At 36.1% G+C, this 24,169-nt stretch overlaps 2 protein-coding genes across 8 annotated transcripts in view; one reads left to right on the top strand and one right to left on the bottom strand.

The window, feature by feature from the left end:
* Positions 1–24,169, top strand: part of FBXL13 (F-box and leucine rich repeat protein 13) — a 94,162-nt gene that overhangs the window by 32,808 nt on the left and 37,185 nt on the right. For 4 of the 5 annotated variants that reach the window (XM_030013566.2, XM_030013570.2, XM_030013568.2 and 1 more), the window contains 3 exons: positions 12,789–12,841; positions 17,057–17,157; positions 21,163–21,292. In XM_030013566.2, the coding sequence (XP_029869426.1) occupies positions 12,789–12,841; positions 17,057–17,157; positions 21,163–21,292 (284 nt within the window). The remainder of the gene's footprint in view (positions 1–12,788; positions 12,842–17,056; positions 17,158–21,162; positions 21,293–24,169) is intronic. The other variant, XM_030013567.2, reaches the window with a different exon arrangement.
* Positions 3,617–22,290, bottom strand: LRRC17 (leucine rich repeat containing 17). Of its 3 annotated transcripts, XM_030013577.2 has the most exons (6): positions 22,245–22,290; positions 21,233–21,319; positions 12,140–12,250; positions 9,115–9,989; positions 5,747–5,902; positions 3,617–4,534 (listed from the first exon to the last, which is right to left on the bottom strand). In XM_030013577.2, the coding sequence occupies exons 4-6, from the start codon at positions 9,869–9,871 to the stop codon at positions 4,131–4,133; spliced, it is 1,317 nt and encodes a 438-aa protein (XP_029869437.1). In that variant the 5' UTR covers positions 9,872–9,989; positions 12,140–12,250; positions 21,233–21,319; positions 22,245–22,290; the 3' UTR covers positions 3,617–4,130. The 3 variants fall into 3 exon arrangements, with proteins under 3 accessions (XP_029869437.1, XP_029869436.1, XP_029869435.1); XM_030013576.2 differs by lacking the exon at positions 22,245–22,290 and having other exon boundaries at positions 21,233–21,428; XM_030013575.2 differs by lacking the exons at positions 12,140–12,250; positions 22,245–22,290 and having other exon boundaries at positions 21,233–21,399.

Raw genomic sequence — 24,169 nt, 5'->3', positions numbered from 1 at the left:
GAGTATATGAGATGCATGGATTACAGCTCAGCTGTTTCTGGTATTACTCCACCCACTCAGTGATCTTAGAGAATCGTTTGACTTTGATATGTGACTGGGAACTGCATTTAAAAGCTGCTATTCATATTCATAGTGCAGGAGCTAAAATTTCCTCGGAAGCTTTTGAAGTGTTTTATTCCCAGTAGTGGTCACAGTATTGACAGAACTATCCATTTTTCCTGCACCCTGTCATGGCAAAACATGGCGCAAAATAATCTTTTCTGTGTTTCATGTGTTCTGTGTGGAGAGAGGGGCACTGCTTCTATAGAGCACTGTAGTTTATTCCTTAAGACAGCACTCCCAGTATATATGCTGCATATCAGGAAGACAATGCACTATCATACAATTATTTTCTGGATATGGACAGAGAAAGAAGGGGAATCAAGAGAGAGATTACTGAAAGAAAGGACTTAAAAAGCATGTAAAGGAAGAGGAAGGCCCACGATTTTCTTTTAGACATGGAAGTGCTTCTGGGACTTTTGTGATTAAATAGTACAGGAACAAAGAAATGTCAACATTACATTGTGGTTTGTGGCTATGGTGTTTCATGGAGGGTGCACTTTAGTTTACAGTACATTTCGGAGAAGCTCAGAGAAATAGCAGTTAACCCTGTAATGCTGAAGTTATTATCAACTGTTAGTCCTCTTCCCTGTATGTACGTTTTTCAAATATATTTTTGTCTTTTTCCTTGGGCTGCCTCCTTCTTTACTATCTTAATAGTTCCTATATGCTTTTCCTGTTGATACAGTCTTTTCTCAAAGAATTTGCTACCAGACGCTGTCAGGAGAACATACTAGCATATATTACCCTTGCCCCAATCTAATATTTCCATTCTTGTGTACTTACATTATTTGGAATTGGAATTGCAATTACTATTCTATGTCTATTCTGACACATTCTCAGTATCGGTGTCTGAAAATGCCAACATGCAGAAAACCCTAATGGGTTCCAGCTAGTTTTTCAAGGAGGGCTTCCCCCCCTGCCTTTTTTTTTAAATTATAGGAAACTAAATCGCCACCTGAATACTTCTATATCTATTTTATAACAATTCTCTAGTGTCATTGCAAAAACTGAAATATGCAATAGCTTTAGACAGTAAGGAATAAAATTATAGTGCATTGCAGTTAAAAGAATAGAACTTCCAGCTACTCCTTGAAGGCTCCAGAGACAATCTAAGGAAAATAGTAGCAAGGACAATTCCAGCATTCAAAACTTCTGTCGTTTCTTCTCTTGACTCCTAGAAGTCTTTTCACTTGTTGATTCTTAGAGGTCTAGACAGATCTGCTCTAAAGTATTGAATTTCATTGTGGTGTTATTGCACAAGTGTTTCTTTCATGGAGCTTCTGAGATGACACTGATTTCACAAGTTCACACTGAAACCTTTATTTGGTGGATAGTTGTTAAACCATCTTCCTCTAGAGTGTCCTTGTTGGTATGTCCCTCACTTACAGATTTCACACTTAATAGCTGTCACCAAACATCTTGTGCTGTTACATATAGGCAGCATGTTTAGGTCATCATCCCCCTTGAACCTTCAGCAGATGCAACACTTTCTGGTGCCACTGAGAAACCTGAAAGATCACACACACACCCTTAACTCTGGCTTCTACTGAACAATTATCCTATATATCACTGCGACCTCCAGGTTTTAGTCTTGGTCCTAAGAGGCACATTTTGTGATCTGTTTCGGAATCCCCAGGGCCTTTGAACTTGTTATTTACAACAATTAGGCCACTGCTTGTGGTCCTCAGTCTTATTCCACTGCTTTTCCAACTGGTAACCTTTTGCTGACTAGAGAGATCAGAGACCTCTCACCCAGCTTTTATCTTATATTCCTTTTCTAGATTGCCTTTTCTACCCAGACTTTAGCCTACCTCAAGCTAGTTTTTTTTCTTAATGCTCTTTGCAGAAATTAACCTAACATGGTTTATAAATTCATTTTTTCCTACTCAGCTTTTCTTCATTGGCTGTGCTGCCAATAACAGATGATCTGCTGCGGTTCCATTGTCTGTCCTTTTCAATCATTCCCAGTAGTTCCATTCTGTACTGAAATAATCCTCCAGAATTTGAGAGGAGGAGGAGTTCTTCACTTCATGCTGGCTACTACTTATGACAGATTTTTTTTCTTTCAGCACTTTTAAGTTTCTAGAAAATGCCCCGTTTATAGAATATTACTGGCCAAATGGGATTTTCATCTGTGTTCCATCTTATCAAGATTAACCTTTAATAATTAAGATAATGCTTAAGATATTCCCAGGAGCAGGGATGAGTCAGATACTGTTGCATTTGCTGTAAAGTTTTTAAAAGATGTTGCATAAGAAATGGCTAAATTATTTAGTTTATCAGTAAAGCACCATTAAATATATCCACAATCTGAATAATGGAGGACATGAAGGAATGCAGTTAATAATAGGATGTGTTTGCTTAAGGATTTTTTGGCATTCCTACCACCCTTAATAATTTCTGAATTTTTCCTTTATGTTCTTTTATTTCATGTTAGCATAAAAGCACTGAGTGCTTTGTATTGCACTTCTAAAACAAAATGTGTGACCTTTTGAGCTTGTGGCTAAAGCACCAGAGGAATCCACAAACACTGTTATCGTGTGCAGATCTTTAAAGGAGGAAATTTTCTCCCTGGAGTGTTCCAGAACTTCTTCCATGGTAGCCAACAGATATTTAAAGTTTTGGCTCTGAATCTCTATCCTGCACTTACATATTTCTTGCTGATCTAAGAGCAGGAGATTGGTCTAGGGCTTGAGCTGGGAATACTGAAGTTTTAACCCAGCATCTCCTACTTGTCCACCATGTGAGCTTGAGGAGTTACTTATCTTTTCCATGTGTAAAAAGGGGTTTATAATATCTGCCTTTAAGAGGCACTAGTTCTGCTAGTTCAATATTAACTGATGCAGAAATTAAAAAAACAGAACTGTTTTGTAAAAGCTAACAATAGTCATTCAGCTTTTTTGTAAAAGAACTTTTAGCCAGTATATTGTGTAGCAAGGAATTTTATCTTTAGAGATACTGTCTACTTAGCTGGGGCATTTGTACGGCTCTGTTACCATAGTATTAGAATAATCACAATTTTTAATAAATCTATATTCACATAGACAGTTGTGTGGTAAGGAGGTGCTACAATGTGCATTTTACAAATAAGCTGGGGGAAGGGTGGACTGTGAGAATGTCCTGCACTTTTAGTGAGCACTCAAAAGCATACTTACCTTCAGTTTGGATGGGCACTGGCATGTTGGATGCAGACCACAACAGCCTTCACGTGGTCCTCTTTACCTAGAAGTGATGTTATGTAACCTGTGTCAAACTGACACGGCAACCTAAAATATCTCCTAGAAAGACTTCAGCTCTGCCTACTACAAAAACCAAACAAGGCAAATATGAGCATGTGGAGCTGGATGTTGGGAACCAACCATGTCTTGGCTACTCATGGTTTCAGGCAGCTCAGGTACGGAAGAGGCAGAAGCTGAGTTATTCACTCAAGACTGAGCAGGAACACTGGTAAGTCAGCAAGTAGAACCCAACTTCTGGGTTTGAATTCTAATCAGTATAACGACTGCCATTCCTGTTTTTCTAGAACTGTATTTAAGGTTAGTCTTGAGTTTGATTTTTCGTATACAATAAAACAACAGGAAGCTGATACAAAAATCTTAGAAATATTTTCTGGGAATATTTCAGGAAACTGATAGATACAAAGAACTGTCAATACATTCAAGAAAAATGTGTCTTGATCACAATCCTGCAGAAAGTTCTGTGTCAACTCATAAGCTGTGTTCATACATAAGACAGCTCCTCCCCACCACATTATGTACATTTGTGTCTATCGATTTCTACTGTATAGTTTCAAATATTTGCCAAAATATTTCACAAGAATGTCCAGAACAAATTGTTAGAAACAATTACTTGATGAAGGATGCTGTATAACTAATGCCATTCTGTAATTATTAACTGCAATAAACAGAACTTTGTAGGCAGATAGTCCTACAAACAATCAGTATAATTAACAAAAATGTAAACAGTATGTTTTTCTTTGTCAGAGTATCAAATATTTGAATGTACTTAAAAAAAAAATAATTCCCTTATTAGCCTATCACAGTGACAATTACACCGTGCTTCTTTACTGTTTGAACTGATTGTTCTTTGTGTCGTTCCCATTCCTCATCATCTTTTTCCAGGTCAAAAGTTTCTGGATAAATGGGCAGCTTGTCTTTTGGGCACTCCTCATAATAACTTCGAACATATTTTCCAACAGACCATCCTTTGTATTCCTCAGGCATTTTGCATTCTAGGCCATTGTAGTGAACATTGTAGTGATGCTTCAACCAGTAGAAAAGATAATGAATGTTGTAATCACATCTCCAAGGATTCTCTCTCAGCCACAGTATTTTCAGAAAGTAAAGATCTTCCAGTACTCCATATTCAAAATTCTGCAAGCTGTTGTTTGATAGATCCAGCTCCTCTAAGTTATTGAGACCTGAGAAAGCAGCTAGTCAATAGAAAAATAGTTATTGGTATCTTATAAAGATAAGTTAGAACAAAACATGCATATTTGCAACAGGAAAAACATTTTCATAATTATACATTTATTAATTTTTTTTTTGCAAAAGCCTACAAAAAAGACTTTTCAAACACTGAATTTTAAAATATGGCTTGTGCCTTCACAAGTGGCATATTGGTATAAATATATTGACATTAGGGGAGTTGTACTGCTGGTAAAGTTATAAACCACTTAAAGAGCATGCATGAGTGTAGAATAGGGACAGTGAAGGTGAATGAATGCTTGATTTGGTCATAGAATTCTACTGTTACTGCCATGATACAGAAGTAGAAATATGGAAATTTATTATGTACTAGACAATGTGGAGGGCTAGTAGTTTTTGTATGTGTGTGTGTGCGTAGAACCTTTAAATTCATATTTTAAGATATGGAATAAACATGGAGCTTCATAATAATGCTTCTGAGTCACATTTCAGAGAGCGGTTCATATGTTTTGCAAGTATACTGTTTCATTTAATGGCAGAAGTCTTAAATAAATTGACTATGTCTAATGTTAAACCTCATAAGTACCATTTTACTGATATTATCACTTTCTACTGCAGTTTAATTTCCAAAATGCTACTAGAGAAGGGTCTTTTTGCTTCATACTTTCTCTCTCCTTGTGTTTGCTTTCATAATTAAAAGGCAAATCACACAGGCAATAAGCAAAATGCCAACAGGGCCACTTGAGTTCTAATAATATATAACTTAACAGCAATTATATGTAGTGATTTTTAACCCCAAAGAGTTTAAATCCTTTTGGTTTGTCTATTACTTTATTGTCCAATATAATTTAAAAGCACCCTCATTATATGACAAGTTTTCTTAGATTTGGCAAAGATATTTAAAAAATCATTGAACTATTTAGCATTTTGGGAAATGATTAGCCTTCAGTCTGCAGAATTAAATTTTTATACTTGGTTGGTTTAGTATTAAGAAAGGGCAGCTGAAATCAGTCTCTCTTTATTGATTTCCATGATGAATACATTTCAGTGCAAACCTTTAATCTATGAATTGAGTGGTACAAAAGGTAAAATTTGCACCAACTTCTAGATTTTTAAATCCTTTTTTCCCCACATTTATATCTGATAGAGACATTATCAAAGTTTATAATTAATAAAACACAAATAACTTTTTAATGAATATTTAAAATTATTCTTACCAGGATCAATGTAAGCTATTCCATTACTGTTTAGGTTTAATATCTTCAGTTCACTGACATCTTCAAACTCTTTGGCTCGTAGTTGTCTAATTTTGTTGCTGGACAAATCAAGTTTAACTATATCTGGAGGTATGTTACCTGGAACTTTCTTTAAATCTTAAAAAATGAAAAAGATATAACTTGTGTCAGCTTTAGATTATTCTTACTGCTTAGTTATCACAGTTGCATACCACACAGTTTTGTCAGTCTAGCATTGTTTCTTGTTTTCTTTCCCTTTTATCCTCACTACTAGTGTCAACATGTTTTTTCAACTTCTGAATTTCATTGCTTTGTTCACTTGTATTTATACATTTCATGTGAAAATTGCTGTCTTCATTGATGCTTATAGTAAAGCCTCTTTGTGTTTTGTATTTTTATTTTAATAGAACTCTACTATTCATTTGCATAGGGATAGGGTAGGTAGTGAAGATACTATACTAATAAAAAGTATGTGTGAAGTGCTTGATTATTTAAAGAAAAGAAACCAGAGTAACTATATTAAAAAATGTTCAGTGGTATATGAACATCTTCCATAATCAAATTATAGTGTGCGGTTTTACATCCTTTGTTTTGTGTTCCCAAAAGGTAAAATGTTCTAAATTTTATCAGCAATAAAAATACTAGTTTTTATAGTATTTATAGTAATATGTACAGTTATAATTATAGTTCTTCAGTTACAGTTATGTAGTGTTTTAGTAACATTTAAGACTTTATATTTGTTACAATACTTACAGTTGTTATGTCCAGGCAGCATAGTGGCATTCTGTCTATCTACTTCTCTATCCTACTTGTATCATTGGCATTACCTAAGTAGCCAAGCACCTCTCAGTCATCTGAGTACCTATCCTTACAGTGTTCCTTGCAAAAGAGTTACAGAAAGAATAGCTTCTAGTCCAGTAGTAAGGGCACATTCTTGAGAAGTGCAAACTGTGGTTTGAATCCTCTCAGGGTAAATAAATAAATTAATTTTTTAATTTAAATAAATTTAAAATAAATAAAAATTAATAAATCTAATCTCCAGGATTATGTTTACTCAATGAGTATTCTAATCCTGGGCTGTTTTTACAAGAAAATGAGTAGTATCTCTTATTTGACCATCTTTGATTGAAAGCAAGTAGTTTCTGGATCTGTGCTGAAATTTGTGTTGTCAATGTACTTCTGAAGTTCTGAGGTATTCTCAAGACTAAAGCAGTGTATCAATCAGTCTTCCTGCCTTATATCTGATTTTGAGCAGAGCTTTGGTATTATAAATACATAAATACTATAACTACTCCAGCCTGCTCTGTTTGGAGTGCTTCCTGCTTTTGCAGATGTCAAAGTTTCAGGGCCTATTTATCACCAAATGAAGGTGAATAATGCTTGAATTTAGAGACTTGGAGAGTTTGGCAGTACTAGAAAATATATTTTTTCAACTGCTCTTGCAAATACAAATTCTTTTGCAGAAAAGCAAACAGAAGTTACTTTTTGCTTCCAACTTCTGTTGCTTTTTTTGATAAAAGAGAATCAAGGACATAGGACACTTTAATTCTGAAGTACTGAACGATCTGACATATCACTGGTCTGATGAGATAAAATAAGAAGTTCTTCAAAAAGGAGAACATACACATGGTTATATGTATTTTTAAGATGTTTCTTCCATGAGCTTTCTGACATTAACTGAAAGCTGCTGACCTGTTGTCATATCTCCTTAGAGATACATAGTACTGGTATACTGCTTGTCATTCCATCCCCTCCATTGTAAAGGAATAATGGGTTGCAGCTTTTCATGTCATCTTACTGGTTTGGCAACTGATGCCCCTTTTTTCCTACTCTGAAATCTTGTCCATGTGGATTTAGAGAATTTTTTTGTGTCTTCCCAGCATTTTGGGTACATTATACTCCTATTTCTGATGAAAATTCCAATGAAATTGTGCATCTGCTGCACAGTAATCATATGCAAAGACAGTAAGTACAATGCTTTCATCAAAGATTACCATATGTTCAGAAATCCCAAATGTCCATGGGATATCTGCATCCAGCTGTCAAGCATATGTACAGTAGATCTGATACTTCCTAAAAAATACTGAACGTACTCAATGTGTCCATGCTAGACATTCAGGAAGTCCTGGACTGATATACTTAGTTCTTGATCTGAAGGATGGAGTCCCTGTACCTTCTAGTACACTCATGCAGAGGTTGAAGTAACTTTATTTCTTCATTATTAGTACTAAAGACAGCAAACCATTTTGTAAAAAAATACCATAAAAGCCTGTGAAAATCCAATGAAGAGCAGACCACATTGAATGTTTCAATGAACTTAGAGAAAAAAGTAACATTTTTTCTGCCAAAAGTTTTTGAGTGTATTCATGTATTCAGCTCATCTCTTTGATACCACTGCAGTGATCTGGTATTGCAGGCTATGCTTTGCAAAATTTGTGACAAAATCCTACCAATTTTGGCTACTTCTAGTAGTGCTTTTTATTTCAGATTTGTAATATTAAAGAACAACTCTCTTCTGAATTGTTTTGTTGTTTCCTTTGTTTCATCACGGGATAAAATACAGGAAATATAAAGCATGAATAAATGTGCACTTTTGTGTTGATATATGCCCCAGCTGGTTTACCCTTAAGGCTTAACTGTGGCTTTTAGAAGCCTGAGAAGGATTTAGGAATGGAATGGATCCAAGTGTCTGAAAAACATTTACTGAAGGCCCTTCAACTTCAAAATGTTTGCTGGATGCTGGGAGGAAGAACACAGAGGAGGTATTTCTTTATGAACAAAAGCATACAATTTCTTCCTTAGTAGAAGAAATCTTGCACAGAAAATGTGAGGATGCAATGGCTCTCCTTTGCAATCAGGTTCCTTTGGGCATTGTAAGCACAGCTGGCTGCTCCAGTCCTGCTTCACAGCTCGCTTCTGTCAAAGTTGTTGCTATCTTTGTGTTGTACACTGGAAAGAAGAAAAGGCACTCTATGCTTTTCTCTTCAGTACAACAATTTCAGCACAGCTGTAATTTGACTGATTAGAATGTTTATAGTTGTAAAATCAGGCTAGTGAGATGCTGGTCCTTCAGTAACTTAAGCGTGCTTAATTTTATTCCTGTTGATTTTTGTTGGATATCTTATACTAGAACATTAAAGAATATCTGGAATTGGGGCTGCAGAGTAGAGGTAAAGTGCAGAAATAATTCCTACCTGTTGCTTGTAGTTACAAGCGGAAAACAATTAACAGTATTAAAGTGAGTAAAGCAAGTACTAGTACTATATTTGCTGTAAATAATATGTGTATAAATGTAGTATGGGAGCAAGAGTATTAAAATAATTAATTCAGTTATAAGGACAGATACAAACCTTTTCTTTTGCAGTTCAGAGTTGGTACAGGAAACACATACATGTGGCACAAAGAGGAATCAAATTCTGGTTTGACAGCTTCAGTCTTCTCCCGTCTTATGTTTTGGGGGTCCTGCCTGTCCTCTTCACTACATAGCTGTTCAGCTTTTATCTGCTTTAGCTTTTGATTTTTCAGTTCTATTGGGTGCACACACTTGGCATAATTTCCCAAATTCCTGTTTGTTGGAACCTGTAGCATTGTAACAAGAGTTTCTAGTTCACAGTTGCAATGCCAGGGGTTATCATAAAGACGTAGGTAGTTTAGACTGGGTGTATAAATAAAAATCTCCTCAGATAAACTCTTAATTTGGTTATGCTGAAGTAAGAGTGTGGTAAGTTTATTCAAACCAAAAAAAGCCTCGCTCTCAATTTTTGATATATCATTCTGTTGTAAATCCAGACTTTTCAGTACTTTATACTTGGAAAACATATTATTCTTCAGTTTACGAATCCTGTTTCTTGCTAGCAGCATGTGTTTTAAATCCTCTGGCCAATCAGGTGCCACAAAAATCAATTTTCTTTCCTGACAATCTAGGTATTTCTCATGAAGATAACTGTATATATCACATGGTAGGCCTAGGGCATTGCGCTTAACAGTGCTAGATGCTTTCCTTAAGATGTTTTCCCTTTCATTGTTTCTCAAACTCCTATTCCTTGTCTTCCTACAGTCAGACAGTTTACAAAGAAGAAGTAGTAGTATAATAGTAACTACTTGCATCCTGACATTCAGCTGGCCCCAGTTATTTTCTGTGACAGCTGGAACAGTTGAAATTTTTGGATAGTCTTAATCAGTATTATACAGATCTGAGGATGCACAGCTGGGGTATGTGGGATCCCTGTGTTGGAAGAAAAGTAAAACATTAGTACAGATGAAACAGGCATTTTCATGGAGGCTTGTACATAATGTGCAGCATTCAGTCAAGTACTCAATCATCACACTACTTGGAGCTTTACAAATACTTTGAAGATTTAATGTCCTATCTCTTTTTTTGTTGTTTTTACTGTCTCTGGTCTACCTGTCGTTCATTTTGATTAAACATGGGAAACTATATGGACGAATTTCTAACTGATCTTTGTTACAAGGTTCTCATGTATTCAGGAAAAGCGCATCTGGCTGAATCTTCTTTGTATTTAAGTTCCTCTTGGAAGATGAGCTTCAAAGAGGAGCTTGAAGCTGATATTTTCCAGCTTTCTGGGTGTTGACCCACTGGAACACATACAGAGCCAGACCAGGGAAAGTTATCCAGTGCCTATCAAACCCCCGGTTTCAGACTGCGCTCAAGTGTGGACTTGTTTTCAGGTTGAGCCCCAATTATCATAACTAGCCCTGCTACTACCAAGTGTCTCTCATGGCCCATGTCAGTTAGAGAAGGACTGCTCCCTGCAACAGTTTCCAAATTGCTTCAGTATTTATAGTAATTTTTTGGCCTATGTTCCCTCCTGAATTTCCCATACTACTCCTGTCCACTGCCCTTTTCCTTAATTTTCAGTGAAGTTTGTTCACAAGGTTGAGTTTCCTTAGAAATATTTTAACCCCTCGAGTTTTTTTATTTTCTAACTTTTTTCCATCTCACAAATTTCCTACTTTTGCTAGTCAGTATCATTCCTTCTGAAACTTTTTTTTAATTCTTCACTGTTTGGCTTAACTACTTAGTTACTTTTTCTCTATGACTGTGGACTTCTTTGTGTTATGCTCAGTCCTTTTTGACCTTAGCACCTGGGAAGGTATTGAATCCCAGTCTGGAGGGCAGATCATTGCACAGATGTTCTGTTTCTAAAACACCATTGTTTTGGGCTCAAAAAACTTGTTTTTATCTGGAGGAAAGGTAGCACAATAAATCAACTAATATCAGGTAAAATTCTTCTGAAAGCAAAGAAATTTTTCATTTTTAAACAAATTGGTAGATCAGTTTAAACCACATCTCGACTGTAGGGCATTCTCAGTATTTGTGCAGTTCTTACTCATTAGACAGATGAAGCAGTCCTGTCTCTGCATGCTACTGCATCCTTCTAATCCATGTGGCCAGTTGTTAATATTACCTTTGAAAACCCATTGATTGGTTTCTCCATTTTGTTCCCGTAGTTGCCAGTTGTCTATCTGCATTCAGATTCTGTTAGTTCACAGTGTGAATGAGGGTTTGCATTGACAACTTTGTCCCTTACATGAAAAATTAAATTTTATTTATTACTTTTGGGCACCTATATGCTAGTCAGTGTAAATTGATCATGTGTTTTAATAACTTGAATCATAACTGGGATCCTCTGTGTTGTTTTGAACTGTTCACCGTTCTGATAATGTGATAGCTCATTCTATCCAGGAGAGCTTGGAAATAGAAAAAGAACTTGGGGGAGGAAAGGTAATAAATAATTCTGGAAATATTCTTTCCTCTTCCTTTTCATCTCCTGGGTCTGAACTGGAATTTTTTACTAGTATTACTTTCTGTCTGCTAACTAAATTATACTCAGCTATAATACCAAAATGAGCAGCTGCTTTTGGTAGCATCTACAGGTTCACATGTAAAAAGGTAATTTTGTCTTATTTAGTGCTAGGGCAAAAAACGTATAAGAGGTTTGTAATTTCTGTGGCTTAGCAGCCTTAAGGATGATTTTAATTGGTTAGGTTCTTTTGAGTTGTGCAATCCCTCTCAGTATTGTCCTACTCTTCAAAAAGGCACTAAGTTAGACAGTATTACAGGATATCAATGAAGTCACAGTCCCTGTAGAAAAGAATATACAGAGGTATTGTTGTACTAGTGCTTGGCTGCAATTGAAAACATGTATTTGGCTTACCATGTGAAAATGTGTTTTTAAAGATTTTTTTAATATATTTCTTTTAACTCTGTAAACCTTTCATACTGCATTTTCCATATTAGGTATCTGTATGAGGTCTATTTTTTCATTTCACTTTAGACAGATCAGTTATTTTTGAAGATCAGATTAAGGCAAAAAGTATTACTATGTTTAATAGGAGTTTTTGCATCTTTACCTTGGAGGATAGACTCAAAATTTGGCAGAAGAGTGGCTGAAAGGATGTGTAAGTGTTTCTTCTAGTCTCAGACATCTATCTTTTGTTAATTTGTTAGAATTTCAACAATCTCTGCAAAATAGGAGATTATATGCACACAGAAGAGACTGTCTCAGGCAGCTAAATTCTCTGAAATTCCATACCTGCAGAAGATAAGCAGGGCTCTTCCTACAGTTGGTCTGATTGCTGCACCTCTACTTTCAGAGGGAAAAGATTGTTCACTTATATAATTAGATACCGATGTCGTAATATATGGGTGGGAGGGACAGATAAACCTATGTGGAAAACTTAATTCTGGCATTTCTGAACACCAGATTGCTTAATTAGGTAGCTTTCCGGTCCTTTGGTAATATAAGACTGAAACCAGCTTCCTAAGCCAGCCATTAGTTGATGGAGTGTAAGAAGAAACATTTCCTCAGGACAGCTTACTCCAACTTCGTATTCTACTTTTTGGTTTTTGTGCTTTCTTCTCAGTAATATGCTGTGGCCATGGTTTCAGGGAGGATATTGGCCTAGATGGGCTGAATCTGTAATAGGAATTCTTACGTTTGTGTTGTACACTGAGAATTTTAACTGTTCACCTTTAATATGACTTTTTTTTTTTTTTTAGGTGAATGTAAGAATTTGCAAGACTTAAATCTGTCTGAATGCCAGGGATTAAATGTAAGTACTACAGACTTTTTCCACGAACTCTAATTATACCAAGAAGGAAGATTTTTTGAAGTGCTGTGGTTATTTGGGTACACAAATCTTCCTGATTAAAAGTAGAGACTTGTGTTCTTAAGTACTTTGAAAATGGAGTTTAGTAGGATTCAGAGATACTCAGTGAAGTTCTCATTTGTTTTCTACAGTGCCAGGGCAAAATGATATATTCAATCTCAATTAATTTTAATAAAAAGGCTTCAAAACTCCACCAGTCTGGGGGGAGGTTCTTTTTGCTTTTTTAAGTTTGGAGTTGTCAACAATACATTTTAATCCTAAATTGTTTCCAAGTTCCTTTATTCCTTCATTCAGTAGTACACTTGGGCTCTAAAAATGTCTCACTAAATTTCTGGATATTTGTGAGAGTCTTTATTTGAAAAGTGTCTAAGTATGCAATCACCATTATATATTTTGTACATTCTTTTTCCTTTAACATTTTCAGTTTTATCTTTCTTCTGTTAATTCTCTTTTATGTTTTTTCATTGCTCTTTTCTGATGGAAAAACAATGTTTGACTCTGCTTTAATTAATAATTTCTTAGAAATGACACCAATATGTGCAAATTTTTCTAATAATAACATCAATCTAAAAATAAAATCAATATTTTTTTAGACATTATGGTTCTTAATAGATTCATATAATGTATACATCCATTTATAGGCTATTTATGCTAAGTATATAAACAAATAATTTGGTATAGTTTAGTTGTCTTTGGAGTGAAGTGTATGTCCAAGGGTCTAGCCCAGAACCACACCAATATTTACACACAAAATTTAAAAAATTACCACAGATAAACTACAGCTTATGAACTTCATACAAAAATGGCATATGATGGTTGAGTTAGAGAGGCAAGAGCTGCAGAAGAATCGTGAGGTTCTAATTTATAATACTCTGGTTTGGTTCTGCTTTACATCTGTCATCATCTCTGTCCTATGTTGATGTTAGCTTTATTGCCAAATATCTTGTTCTCACCATTTTCACAGATTATATAATTTTCTTTACTATACCAGCTACAAGGAAGGGATAAAGATATATTATATTATGAAGTTCATTGAGTAACACTGTAGAATCATCTTGCTACATAACATAATACTTGCTATATGATATTATAACTACAGAGTAGTATTTGGAGGTTGTATGCTTTTCAAGGATCATGTTGATGCATGAAGGCAGTAAGTTAGAGGGCCAGCACCTGCCAAATTGTAAAGACTTAAACACTGTTTCATAACTGTCCGTTCTGTTTGGTTGTTAGCATGCTTGCTAATACACATTTGGTACACACCAGTAAGCACGTTCCTAGGTGATGCCAGGCATAGCAGGGACTTGCTGATCACACTCTTGGCAATGCAGCCTAGTATACAGTTGGCCACCTTTTTCAGAAGGGCATACTGTTGATATACATTGAAATTGTTATTGACCAGGACTGTCAGGTCACTGTGTTTGATAGCTGCTTTCTGTCCAGGGTCTAGACTGTACTGATCCATGGGGTTGCTCCATCCCAGATGCAGGACTTTCCATTTGCCTTTGTTGAACTTCCTGAGGTTTCTGTCAGCCCATTTTTCGAGACTAAATCTGTCTGAATAGCAGTTCTAGCCTCCAGTGTATTGACGCTCCCGCCAGTTTGGAATAATTTGTGGATTTGCTGAGAATGTACTTTATTCCTATCATCCAAACCATTTATAAAGACATTTAACAGTAATGGTCCCCATATTGACCCTTGAGGGATGCCAGTTGCTATAAGCCACCAATGGGACTTAGCACCATTGGTGACAACTCTTTGGCCTGGCAGCCTGGACAAATTTTCACTCACCTTGAAGTCCACTTATCCAGCCTTTATTTTACCAATTTGGCTATAAGGATACTGTGGCCTGCATTGAAGGCCTTGCTGAAGTCAAGATACACAACGGCCACTTTTTTCCCCTTATCTATAGATCCAGTAATTTCATCATAGAAAACTATCACCTTAATGAGGAATGCTTTGCCCTTGGTAAATCCACGCTGGCTGTTCTCTATCACTTTTTCATCCTTCGTGTGCTTGGACAGGGCTTCAAGGAGGATTTGCTTCATAACCTTCCTAGGGACTTGGGTGAGGCTGACTGGCTTGTAGTTTCCTTGATCCTCCTTCTTCCATTTCCTGAAAATGGATGTGACATTTCCTATCTTCCACTCATCAGGAATTTCCTCTGATTGCCATGACCTTTCAAAAATGAGTGAGGCCTCTCAGTGACAGGAGCCAGCTTTCTTAGTACTCTTGGATGCATCCTGTCTTGTCCCATTTCCTCAGGTGCTCCCTGACATTATCTTCTTCTACCATAGGTATTGCTTCACTCCCACAGACTCTGCTAGTAGGCTCCTGGGAGGCACCTGGGAAGCCTTAAGACAAGCCTTAGCAGTAAAAACTGAGGCAAAAAAGTCATTGAGTACCTTGGCCTTGAAGATCAACCAGCTTTCCTGGGCCCCTTTGCCCTCCAGGGCTGTCAACCACGAGATCCTGTTAAGCAGATCCCTAAACAAGCCAAAATCTGCTCTCAGGTTCAGGCTTTTTCTTCTCCAATTTGTCCAGTTTTCGTCTCTCAGGATTTAAAACTCATTTTCATGGTTGCAGTAACCAATGTCACTCTAGTTCTTCACATCTGTGACCAGTTTTTCCTTGTTTGTGAAACAAGTCCAGAAGAACATGTTCCCTAGACCACTTGTCAGTCACCTGGATCAAGAAATTGTCTTCAACACACTGTAGAAGTCTCCTGGATTGTTTGCGCCCAGCCATATTGTTCTTCCAGTGGATATCAGAGCGGTTGAAGGTCTCTCATGAGTAACCAGGATAGGCAATTGTAAGGCTTCCTTCAGCTCCCCAAAGAAAGTTTCATCTACCTTCTTCTCTGAATCAAGCAGTCTGTAGCAGACACCTACCACAATGTAATCCTCATAGGTCTAGCCTCTAATGCTTACAGATAAGCTGTCAACTGCCTTGTTACCCATTCCAATGCAAAGCTCCGTGCATTTAAGCATAACTTTGCATAGAGCGCAACCTGTCCTCACCTTCCTGGGCTGTCATTCCTAAATATTCTGTAACCATTCCTTGCAGCCCTCCAGTTGTGTGTGCTACCCCTTTGCATCTCTGGAATCCCAGTGAAATCATAGCTCTGCACCTGTGCATGAACTTTGATCCCTACAGGTTGATTCCCATGCTACAAGTGTTTGTGTTCAGACACTTGAGATGGACCCCTGGTTGTGCTGCTTTCATATGGAAGGTTTCAGAGTTTTCCCCATCGTGCTATCCCCCTAATGCTTTCTCACCACTCTCTATGCCTTCAGTTCTCTTCAGGTTATGGTTATCTTCCGTCAACATACCTATTTTTACTGATATCACCTCTCTCAAATCCTTTGTTGCAGGACTATATTTAAAAAGCACAAACTGTCCTCTTTAAAGTTGATTCGTATTGAATTTCCAGCTATCTTGATGGTCCTTTTGCCTGCTAACTGAAATATTAAAGAGGTGACCAAAACATGGCAAAAGACAGAAACTCAACTATTACATTTCCATGTATAAGTGCTGACTTTTTCCCTTTCTATTATATTGACATTTATTGTGAAACATTCTTCATACTAGGAGGTTTGTTCCCATTATATTCTAATGGAATGATATATAGAACAATCTAGGTAGTACCACTTTTGCAGGTCAATAAAACATGGAAGCCCTAGAATTACTGGAATCTAATGTTCCACCTAGAGGGTAGAACTAAACAGGAAGCATTTTGTAAATGATATTACGGGTTACAGAAGTGTACCAGAGCTTATGGAGAAAATTCACCAGTGCTTTTAGATACCAAGATTGGCTAACAAGAATCTTGGTTTAGCAAAATATGTAGACATGTGCTAACCTTCAATCGTGTGAAAAGTCCCCTGTGCTCTGTAGGACTGTGTAGTGTATAATGTTTTCTTGAACTGGAATGTTAAAATTACCATACTTCAAGTGAGTAACAGTAGCATCCTGTGTCTCTCAGTATTCTACTCTGAGGCTTCCAAAGAAAATGGCTGTGATGTATAAAAATTATTATGATGATTTAAAGATACTTATTCATGTTTTTTTTCCCTTGTTATTCTGCATAAAAATGTAAGATAAATGAATACAAATATAATTCTAATGTACTTCTGGAATTTTTTTTTTATTATTCAGGATGAATCGATGAGACTCATATCAGAAGGTTGCAGATCTCTTCTCTATTTAAATCTGTCATATACAGGTATTACTAATGGAACACTACGACTATTGTCAAGGTAAAATTAAAGAGAAATACAAAAGTGTGTTTGTTTTAATCTTGCAGGAAACTTAGAGGCATATGTAGTAGAAATATTCTTTTTGAGTGATTTACAGGATTCTGTCTGCTATGCAAAATGAAAAAAATGCCCGATACATTTGACTTAGGTAGCAGTTCTTTTCTCTTTTTAGTATAATTAAAAATGTATGCTAGACTACGCTATATATTTCACAGAGTTTTACAGAAACTTTTAAAAGAACATGCTAGCCAAAAATTTCTTGGACATGTCCAGTTACTCGTGATGATGCAAGAAGTTTGCAAGTTAGATATGTTCTTAAAAATTTATATTTGCAAGAGAGGATTGTGGATAGGTGTATTCTGTGAGCCAAGGCCTTGTGTGACAACTGCAAAAGAAAGAGTTATTCCAAACTCTTATTTGGAAGATCAGTGAGCTGAAGGCAGATAATTTACATTCTTACAGAGGTCTGCCATTTCTGTTTTACATGTATCCCTCCATGAGACTCGAAGTCCACCTGGTAGGTAGAATTGCTGCATTAAAAACTGCCATACAGAAAAGAGACATGCTGGTCCATGAATAGCAGCCGTCACAAAGATGTATATGGATTTGAAGATAGCTGTACATTGTTTCTCTTTCTTATGAGGAAAACTAATGTCTTCCTTTCAACAGCAGCCCTACAAAGTCCAGAAACATGTTTTTCTTTGGTATTTGTGTAATACATTTGGACTTTTGTTTTTCTTAGTCTATAATGCCATATCCTCATATAAATAACATTTGTTTTGGCAGTTTTCCATTTAGTGTCTCCAGTCTTACCACCCATCTCTTCATCAGTATTATTCTTATCTGTTGTGGTTTAACCCCAGCCGGCAACTAAGCACCACGCAGCCGCTCACTCACTCCCCCCCACCCAGTGGGATGGGGGAGAAAATCGGGAAAAAGAAGCAAAACCCACGGGTTGAGATAAGAACAGTTTAATAGAACAGAAAAGAAGAAACGAATAATGATAATGATAACACTAATAAAATGACAACAGCAATAATGAAAGGATTGGAATGTACAAATGATGCGCAATGCAATTGCTCACCACCCGCCGACCGGCACCCAGCTAGTCCCCGAGCGGCGATTCCCCGCCCCCCCTTCCCAGTTCCTATACTGGATGGGACGTCCCATGGTATGGAATACCCTGTTGGCCAGTTTGGGTCAGGTGCCCTGGCTGTGTCCTGTGCCAACTTCTTGTGCCCCTCCAGCTTTCTCGCTGGCTGGGCATGAGAAGCTGAAAAATCCTTGACTTTAGACTAAACACTACTAGCAGCAACTGAAAACATCAGCGTTATCAACATTCTTCACATACTGAACTCAAAACATAGCACTGTACCAGCTACTAGGAAGACAGTTAACTCTATTCCAGCTGAAACTAGGACATTATCATAATCTGTGTTTCTCCGTGTTGGCTGATATATGGAAATTTAAAAAGAAAAAATATTTATGTTGAAGTTTGGAACAGCTGTTCTATAGGTAATCTCAGCATACATTATTCTGGTTACCTGAACATGCTATTGCCACCAAAAGTCAGAACTGTTCATTTCTTCTGATGAATAAATAGCACATACCCAAGAAAGAATTCTCCAGAGCAGGTGAAGCTTTCAATGCAATAAAATGTTTAAAACAAAAAGAAAAATTCTCCACTGACAAAATATATTTTGCAGTTAACTTGTACCTTGTTAATAAGAAATTTTCCCAGTCACGCATGATGCTTCTGATTTAAAACCATAAGATACCACTGTTTTTATTGACAATTTTTGGACAAAAAGCAAAGCTCATTGTTTCTGAGGTTATGGGGATGTACAGAAAGTTGCTGTCCTGTGAAGATTTTGATACCAGACAAATTTCATAAACATTTCATGTGCCATCTCAAAAGCATTAGCTTACCACAGGTCCTATGTAGTAAGGTAACTAATACAAAGTTCTCAGAGGTGGCAGTATTGCATTTCATAATACTGCACGTGAAGTTTGCTATTGTATATCAGATGTCTGTTATTGGAACAAGGAACAAGTGAAGTGTAGGCTGAGTGTGCTCAAAACTGTTTGGTCATTTTTGATGTCTCTTACTGTTCTATACAAGCATTTTAACCTCCGTATTGCACAACACAGATCATCAGCTACAATTTCCCTCGGAAAAGTTCTGTTGCATGTGGTAGACATGAATATTTTCTATCAGGAATAAATATCAGGAGGTGATTTTGTCAGATTGCTTTAAACCAATGATCCTGACATTGCTAATGCTAAAATTAATTGAAAAATCAGTATGACAGAATTCCTGCAGAATTTAGCTGTAACACAAAACAAGGATTTTTAGTAGTCTGTGTGCTCAAGCTTAAGTTTTAAGAAAGCTGTCACTTTAAAAATGGCAGAAGGAGGCATGTGTTAAAATTCCCAGATCATAAAAATGGGTCATATGACCTGTAAAGAAAATCAGTGTCTCTTCAAAAGTATTGGAAGGTTTTGATCACAGTCTTCAAAATGCAGTAAGAAAGGCTTCCCTGTGTCTTAAGTTGTGCAACCTTGTAGCAAGATATACTTTAAAAAGACTCAGAACTGCCAGAGTATAAAACCCAATCTCTTAAATTATTATCTGTTTTGTCAGCTAAGTTTGGAATTGTACTCTCTCGGAGTTTGATTTTCCCTACTCATTTCTGTGGAATATGTCACTAAAATGCAAAAAGGCTTATGCTTCTACAAAGAAGGATACTTTTATTTCTGTATTTAATATGAATTAAATGTTTCCATTAAAAAAAACCACACCACAAACACATGCCCTTATATTCTGATATCTGGTTCTGATGCACATTGGTTTGGGGTTTGGTTTGTTTGTTTGTTTGTTTTTTCCCCATGAAATATAATCTTATATTTAATTTCTTAGGTTTTTTGTATTATCCTTTTTTTACAATAATGTTCTTTTCCAGCTTCCTATCTCTTTTTTTTGCATTCAGTTCCAGTTAGCGTGTTTCCCCACTCTATATTGAAAGTATAAAGTCAGTTCCAAAAATGTATGCCACTCCTTAAGCAGTCAGCTCTTCAGTGGGTGTTCCCATCTTTCTTCAAAATGCCTACTTTTGCTGACTTGCAGAACTGTATGACTATATCCCTACAACTAAATGTCTACCAGAGTAGTAGGTCCTAATTCTAGGTTTTGATTTTCTGCATGCTTTCATTTGTGGTGCTTGTGGCAATTGTTATTTATTCCAGTTAGAAATGTAGTTCAGTAAAATGAATAGTTTTCAGTATGTTATAAACCAAAGCTGCAGACGGAAACTTAAGTATATTCAGAGTATAAATTCTTGCTTTTACAGAGTGCTGTTGATTTAACATTTTCCACTTACAGTTTGCTTTCTTGTAACTAATGTTTAGTGTAAAGAAATGTTTCCCAAAGAACTGATCAAAACCTAACACTGGATGATTCACTTTTGGATAATTCCCTTTTGTATCTCTTTCAATTTTTCAGATTGTTTTAATAGTACTCTTCTAGATAAGTATATGACTTGAGAAGCTCTAACTGTACTTTTATGCTTTTAACGTCCTTTGTTAGAGTTCTGGTTTTCATTTCTAGCAGGCACTGCTTGTAAAATCAATGGCAAAGACAGTCCAGCAAACTTATACTGAAAAGTCTATTAGCTTTCAAAGTATGCACACAAAAATCCCAGTTAATTAAAAAGTATGCTTTTGCAGTTATTTGAGATAACTTTAAAATGATACTGTTTTCATATGGTGAAATATGTTGTATGATAGTGCTATTCCCCCAGTAATTTGCAGTACAAGGAGCAGAGGAAAAAGTGCAGCAGAAGAAAGGGACTTTCAAGCTTCAGCAAGGAGATAATCCTATTTCATATCGAACATCTTTTCTTTACAGTAATTTTCAGAATACTTTAACTGTGGTATTTTATGTTCTATCGATTCTGTAACATACCCTTGTAATAACTTGCGCTCTCTTTTGGTTTTTTTGCAAAGCAGCTTCCCCAATTTACGGTATCTGAGTTTAGCTCACTGCAGAAAATTCACAGACAAAGGTTTACTGTACCTGAGCTCTGGAAGAGGCTGTCACAGGCTCATCTATTTGGACCTTTCAGGTTGCATTCAGGTTTGTAGTTCACGTCTTTCTTTCATTCTGTGAAGAAGAGAATCCTTTATATGACTGGCTGCATCCTGCATTCATGGTATACTGAAGTAGAACAAGCACTGCAGCAGACTTCCAGGGTTTTGAATTACATGACTACAGCTGTTTAAATTTTACTAAGGAATAATAGCACTATAGGTTTGGATCACTTCCAACAAAATGTCAGATCTATAAACAGATCTAGTACTTACTGCATAATGAGAACAAGGCTTGCTTTTTGTAGCCATAAATAGACTAATTCTATGTCATGATTAGTTAGGATTTTAAATCAGGAGCTTTGAAAATGCAGTTTTTACTAAGATATCAAAAAAAATAAAAGCCACTCTGCATTGGAAAAATATGAATTTACACTTGATTTCCTGAGAAGGAAATTAATTAAAAAGTGAACTTTTGTTACAATTTTATATTGGTTTAATATATAAAGTGAAGTAGTATTTATAACTGCAGTCTAAAAATAGTTGATGTTTTGGATTATTTTAGTCTCCTACTAAACTTCTAAAGGAAACCAAGGTTTTAGAATCTGGTACTATTTTAGAAACTTTCAAATATATACTGTATCTTGAAACATACTTCAAAAGCAATACGAAATGCCAAACTGTAAGGCAATAAAAGTCTGCCAATGTTTTAATAAAGACTCCCACATATATTTATTTATAAACTGAGAAGATCCTCCAAATTACAAAATACATGTGAAATGATAAAGAGATGGAGTCTGAGGAATATAACTGTTTAACTTTCCATCTAACAAAACCTTTCCCGAACCAAGGATGAAGGCAGACAGGGCAACAGTCTTGTTCTGACTGCTCTTTACTGTGTCTGTTTCTTGTTCCTGAGAATCATGCTGAGACTATTGTGCGTTGACAGTGTGAAATTTGAAATGAGGGCTGAGGTTAGAGGAAAATTAAGAACTACCTACCTCTGAGTTACTTTTTCAGAATGCCAGTAATTGGTTATTTTTTCCAAAAGCAACATTCCTGCTTGTTCAGAAGTGTAATAATGAGCTGTAAGGATCTGCCTCTAGAAAGCATGACGTAAGAGTAGTCAGAGAAAAGTGATCATCATCGAACTGGGAAAACCTCAATCCTTCCCTTTCCAGAGGAAAATGGGTTTGCTCACCAGTGTATTTGAGCGCTCTGAAAGGAATTCCACAGCTTCCTCCATTTTGGGTTTCCCCACAATTCTGGAACAGTGCTTATTGATTATGACTGAGTACTTAAGTAAACAGTTAAACCCAAAAAGAGCATCAAATTGCATCACTGTTGCAGAAAGCATTTTAATAAGATAGAATTCTTTTTTTTTTTTTTTCCCCCTCATTGGATCAACTAAACCAAAGGGAACTTCTGTAAGGCTAATGTTTCAGAATTAGTTAGAAAAATGTATTGAACCTATAGTATAAACATTTAAATTATGCTAAAAAATGTTCCATAGAACAGAATATATATTCTATAGAATATATATTTTTCCTTTTTTTTCATGTTTCCTGTTTTTTCCTTAATTTTAACATTACAGTTGTTTTAATATGAGTTCTTATATTACCGTTACTACTGTAGGATTTGAACATCTGTTTAGAAAGCCCATCTGTAAAATGGGTGATTATGGTAATGATTTTGCAAGTGGCATCTTGAGGACCAGAACATTTAAATAGCTGTTAAAACATAGTCAGGCAGAAAACTGGGAATTAAGCACACATTTTCTAGTCTGTTGTCATAAAATGAGGCATTCTTTCCTTTGACTATTATATTAATACATGGTAGTAATACTGGATGAATTGTAGGTATGGGTTTTTTGCATGAAATCTCAGTAACTAAGGTTGTGTCATTATGACACGGGTGATAAATATTTTCATTAATGAGTTTCAAGATATTTTCACAAAAATATAGAGATTCTCTTGTGTCCTGCTCTCAAAGGTGTCCTATTACACCATTGATATTCTCAGAGAATTAGCTAGAAAGCATAAGATTTCTTTGTTCTGCTTTTGAAGCTGAACAGTATAGGTGGAAGATTTTCTGTTATTAGACACAAAACTGAAAAGATGGAAGGGTATAAAGCAATTGCATGTCATTTACCAACGCATTACATTGAGATTATACAACTAGAACCGATTGGTGAGAGATATTTTCAGTTAAATTAGAAACATGCAGATTTTCAAAGAAATTGACTTTTTATTTTTGGTGCCAACATCTATGGCTGATTTTCAGACTAGAACTATTCTGGCCCAAAATGTTAGAACAGTCTATCAATTGCTATAGTTTGCAACAGCTGGATAAGAGATCACAAGCCACTGGGAAAAATAGATTTGACCCTTTCATTTCTTGACATCCTGCAGTGTTTGTGGGGATGTCAGAGAAACTATTGTCAAATGTGTAGGCTTCATCAGTTTTCACCATCTGAGTTCCTCCTGCTCTGGCTTCATTGGGAGAATTCTCATTTTGGCAGTTACTGTCAAATTCTGGCTTCTTCAGATGAATCAAGGAGCAAAAAGGGGCCATCACTTGGGGAGAAAATCTGAGCCATGTTCTTTATTATTGAAGAAGAGGACTGATTGTTTACATTTCCTGAGTACAAACTTGTGTAACTGAAGAATACTTTATTATAAGTTACGCATACACTATTCTATATTTTTAGAAATATGCTAATTCAGGAGTATGTTAATATAAGCTTTTTTGGAAAGTGGAAAATTAAAAGAAAAATAACATGTGGAGGCAAGCCATCAATGTAATGTGCCAAACATGTGAAAGGATGTCACAATTCATTTTGTCATTCTTGACAAACACAGAATAAAAAAAAAAGTATAGCCCCTTGTGTACCACAAGAGTACTTGCTCAATCCTGAACACTGATT

Source organism: Aquila chrysaetos, chromosome 5, assembly GCF_900496995.4.
Source record: "Aquila chrysaetos chrysaetos chromosome 5, bAquChr1.4, whole genome shotgun sequence".
Taxonomy (NCBI): Eukaryota; Metazoa; Chordata; class Aves; order Accipitriformes; family Accipitridae; genus Aquila; species Aquila chrysaetos.
The sequence above is the reverse complement of the archived record's forward strand: the minus strand, read 5'-3'. Positions and strand labels throughout refer to the sequence as shown.

Bases quoted from the DNA above. Each gene is read 5' to 3' on its own strand.
- LRRC17 (XM_030013577.2), bottom strand. From the start codon at position 9,871: ATGCAAGTAGTTACTATTATACTACTACTTCTTCTTTGTAAACTGTCT. The intron at 5,903-9,114 runs GTTTGTATCTGT...TCATTTTTTAAG, and splicing joins TCTGAACTGCAAAAGAAAAG to ATTTAAAGAAAGTTCCAGGT. The intron at 4,535-5,746 runs GTAAGAATAATT...TCTATTGACTAG, and splicing joins AATAGCTTACATTGATCCTG to CTGCTTTCTCAGGTCTCAAT.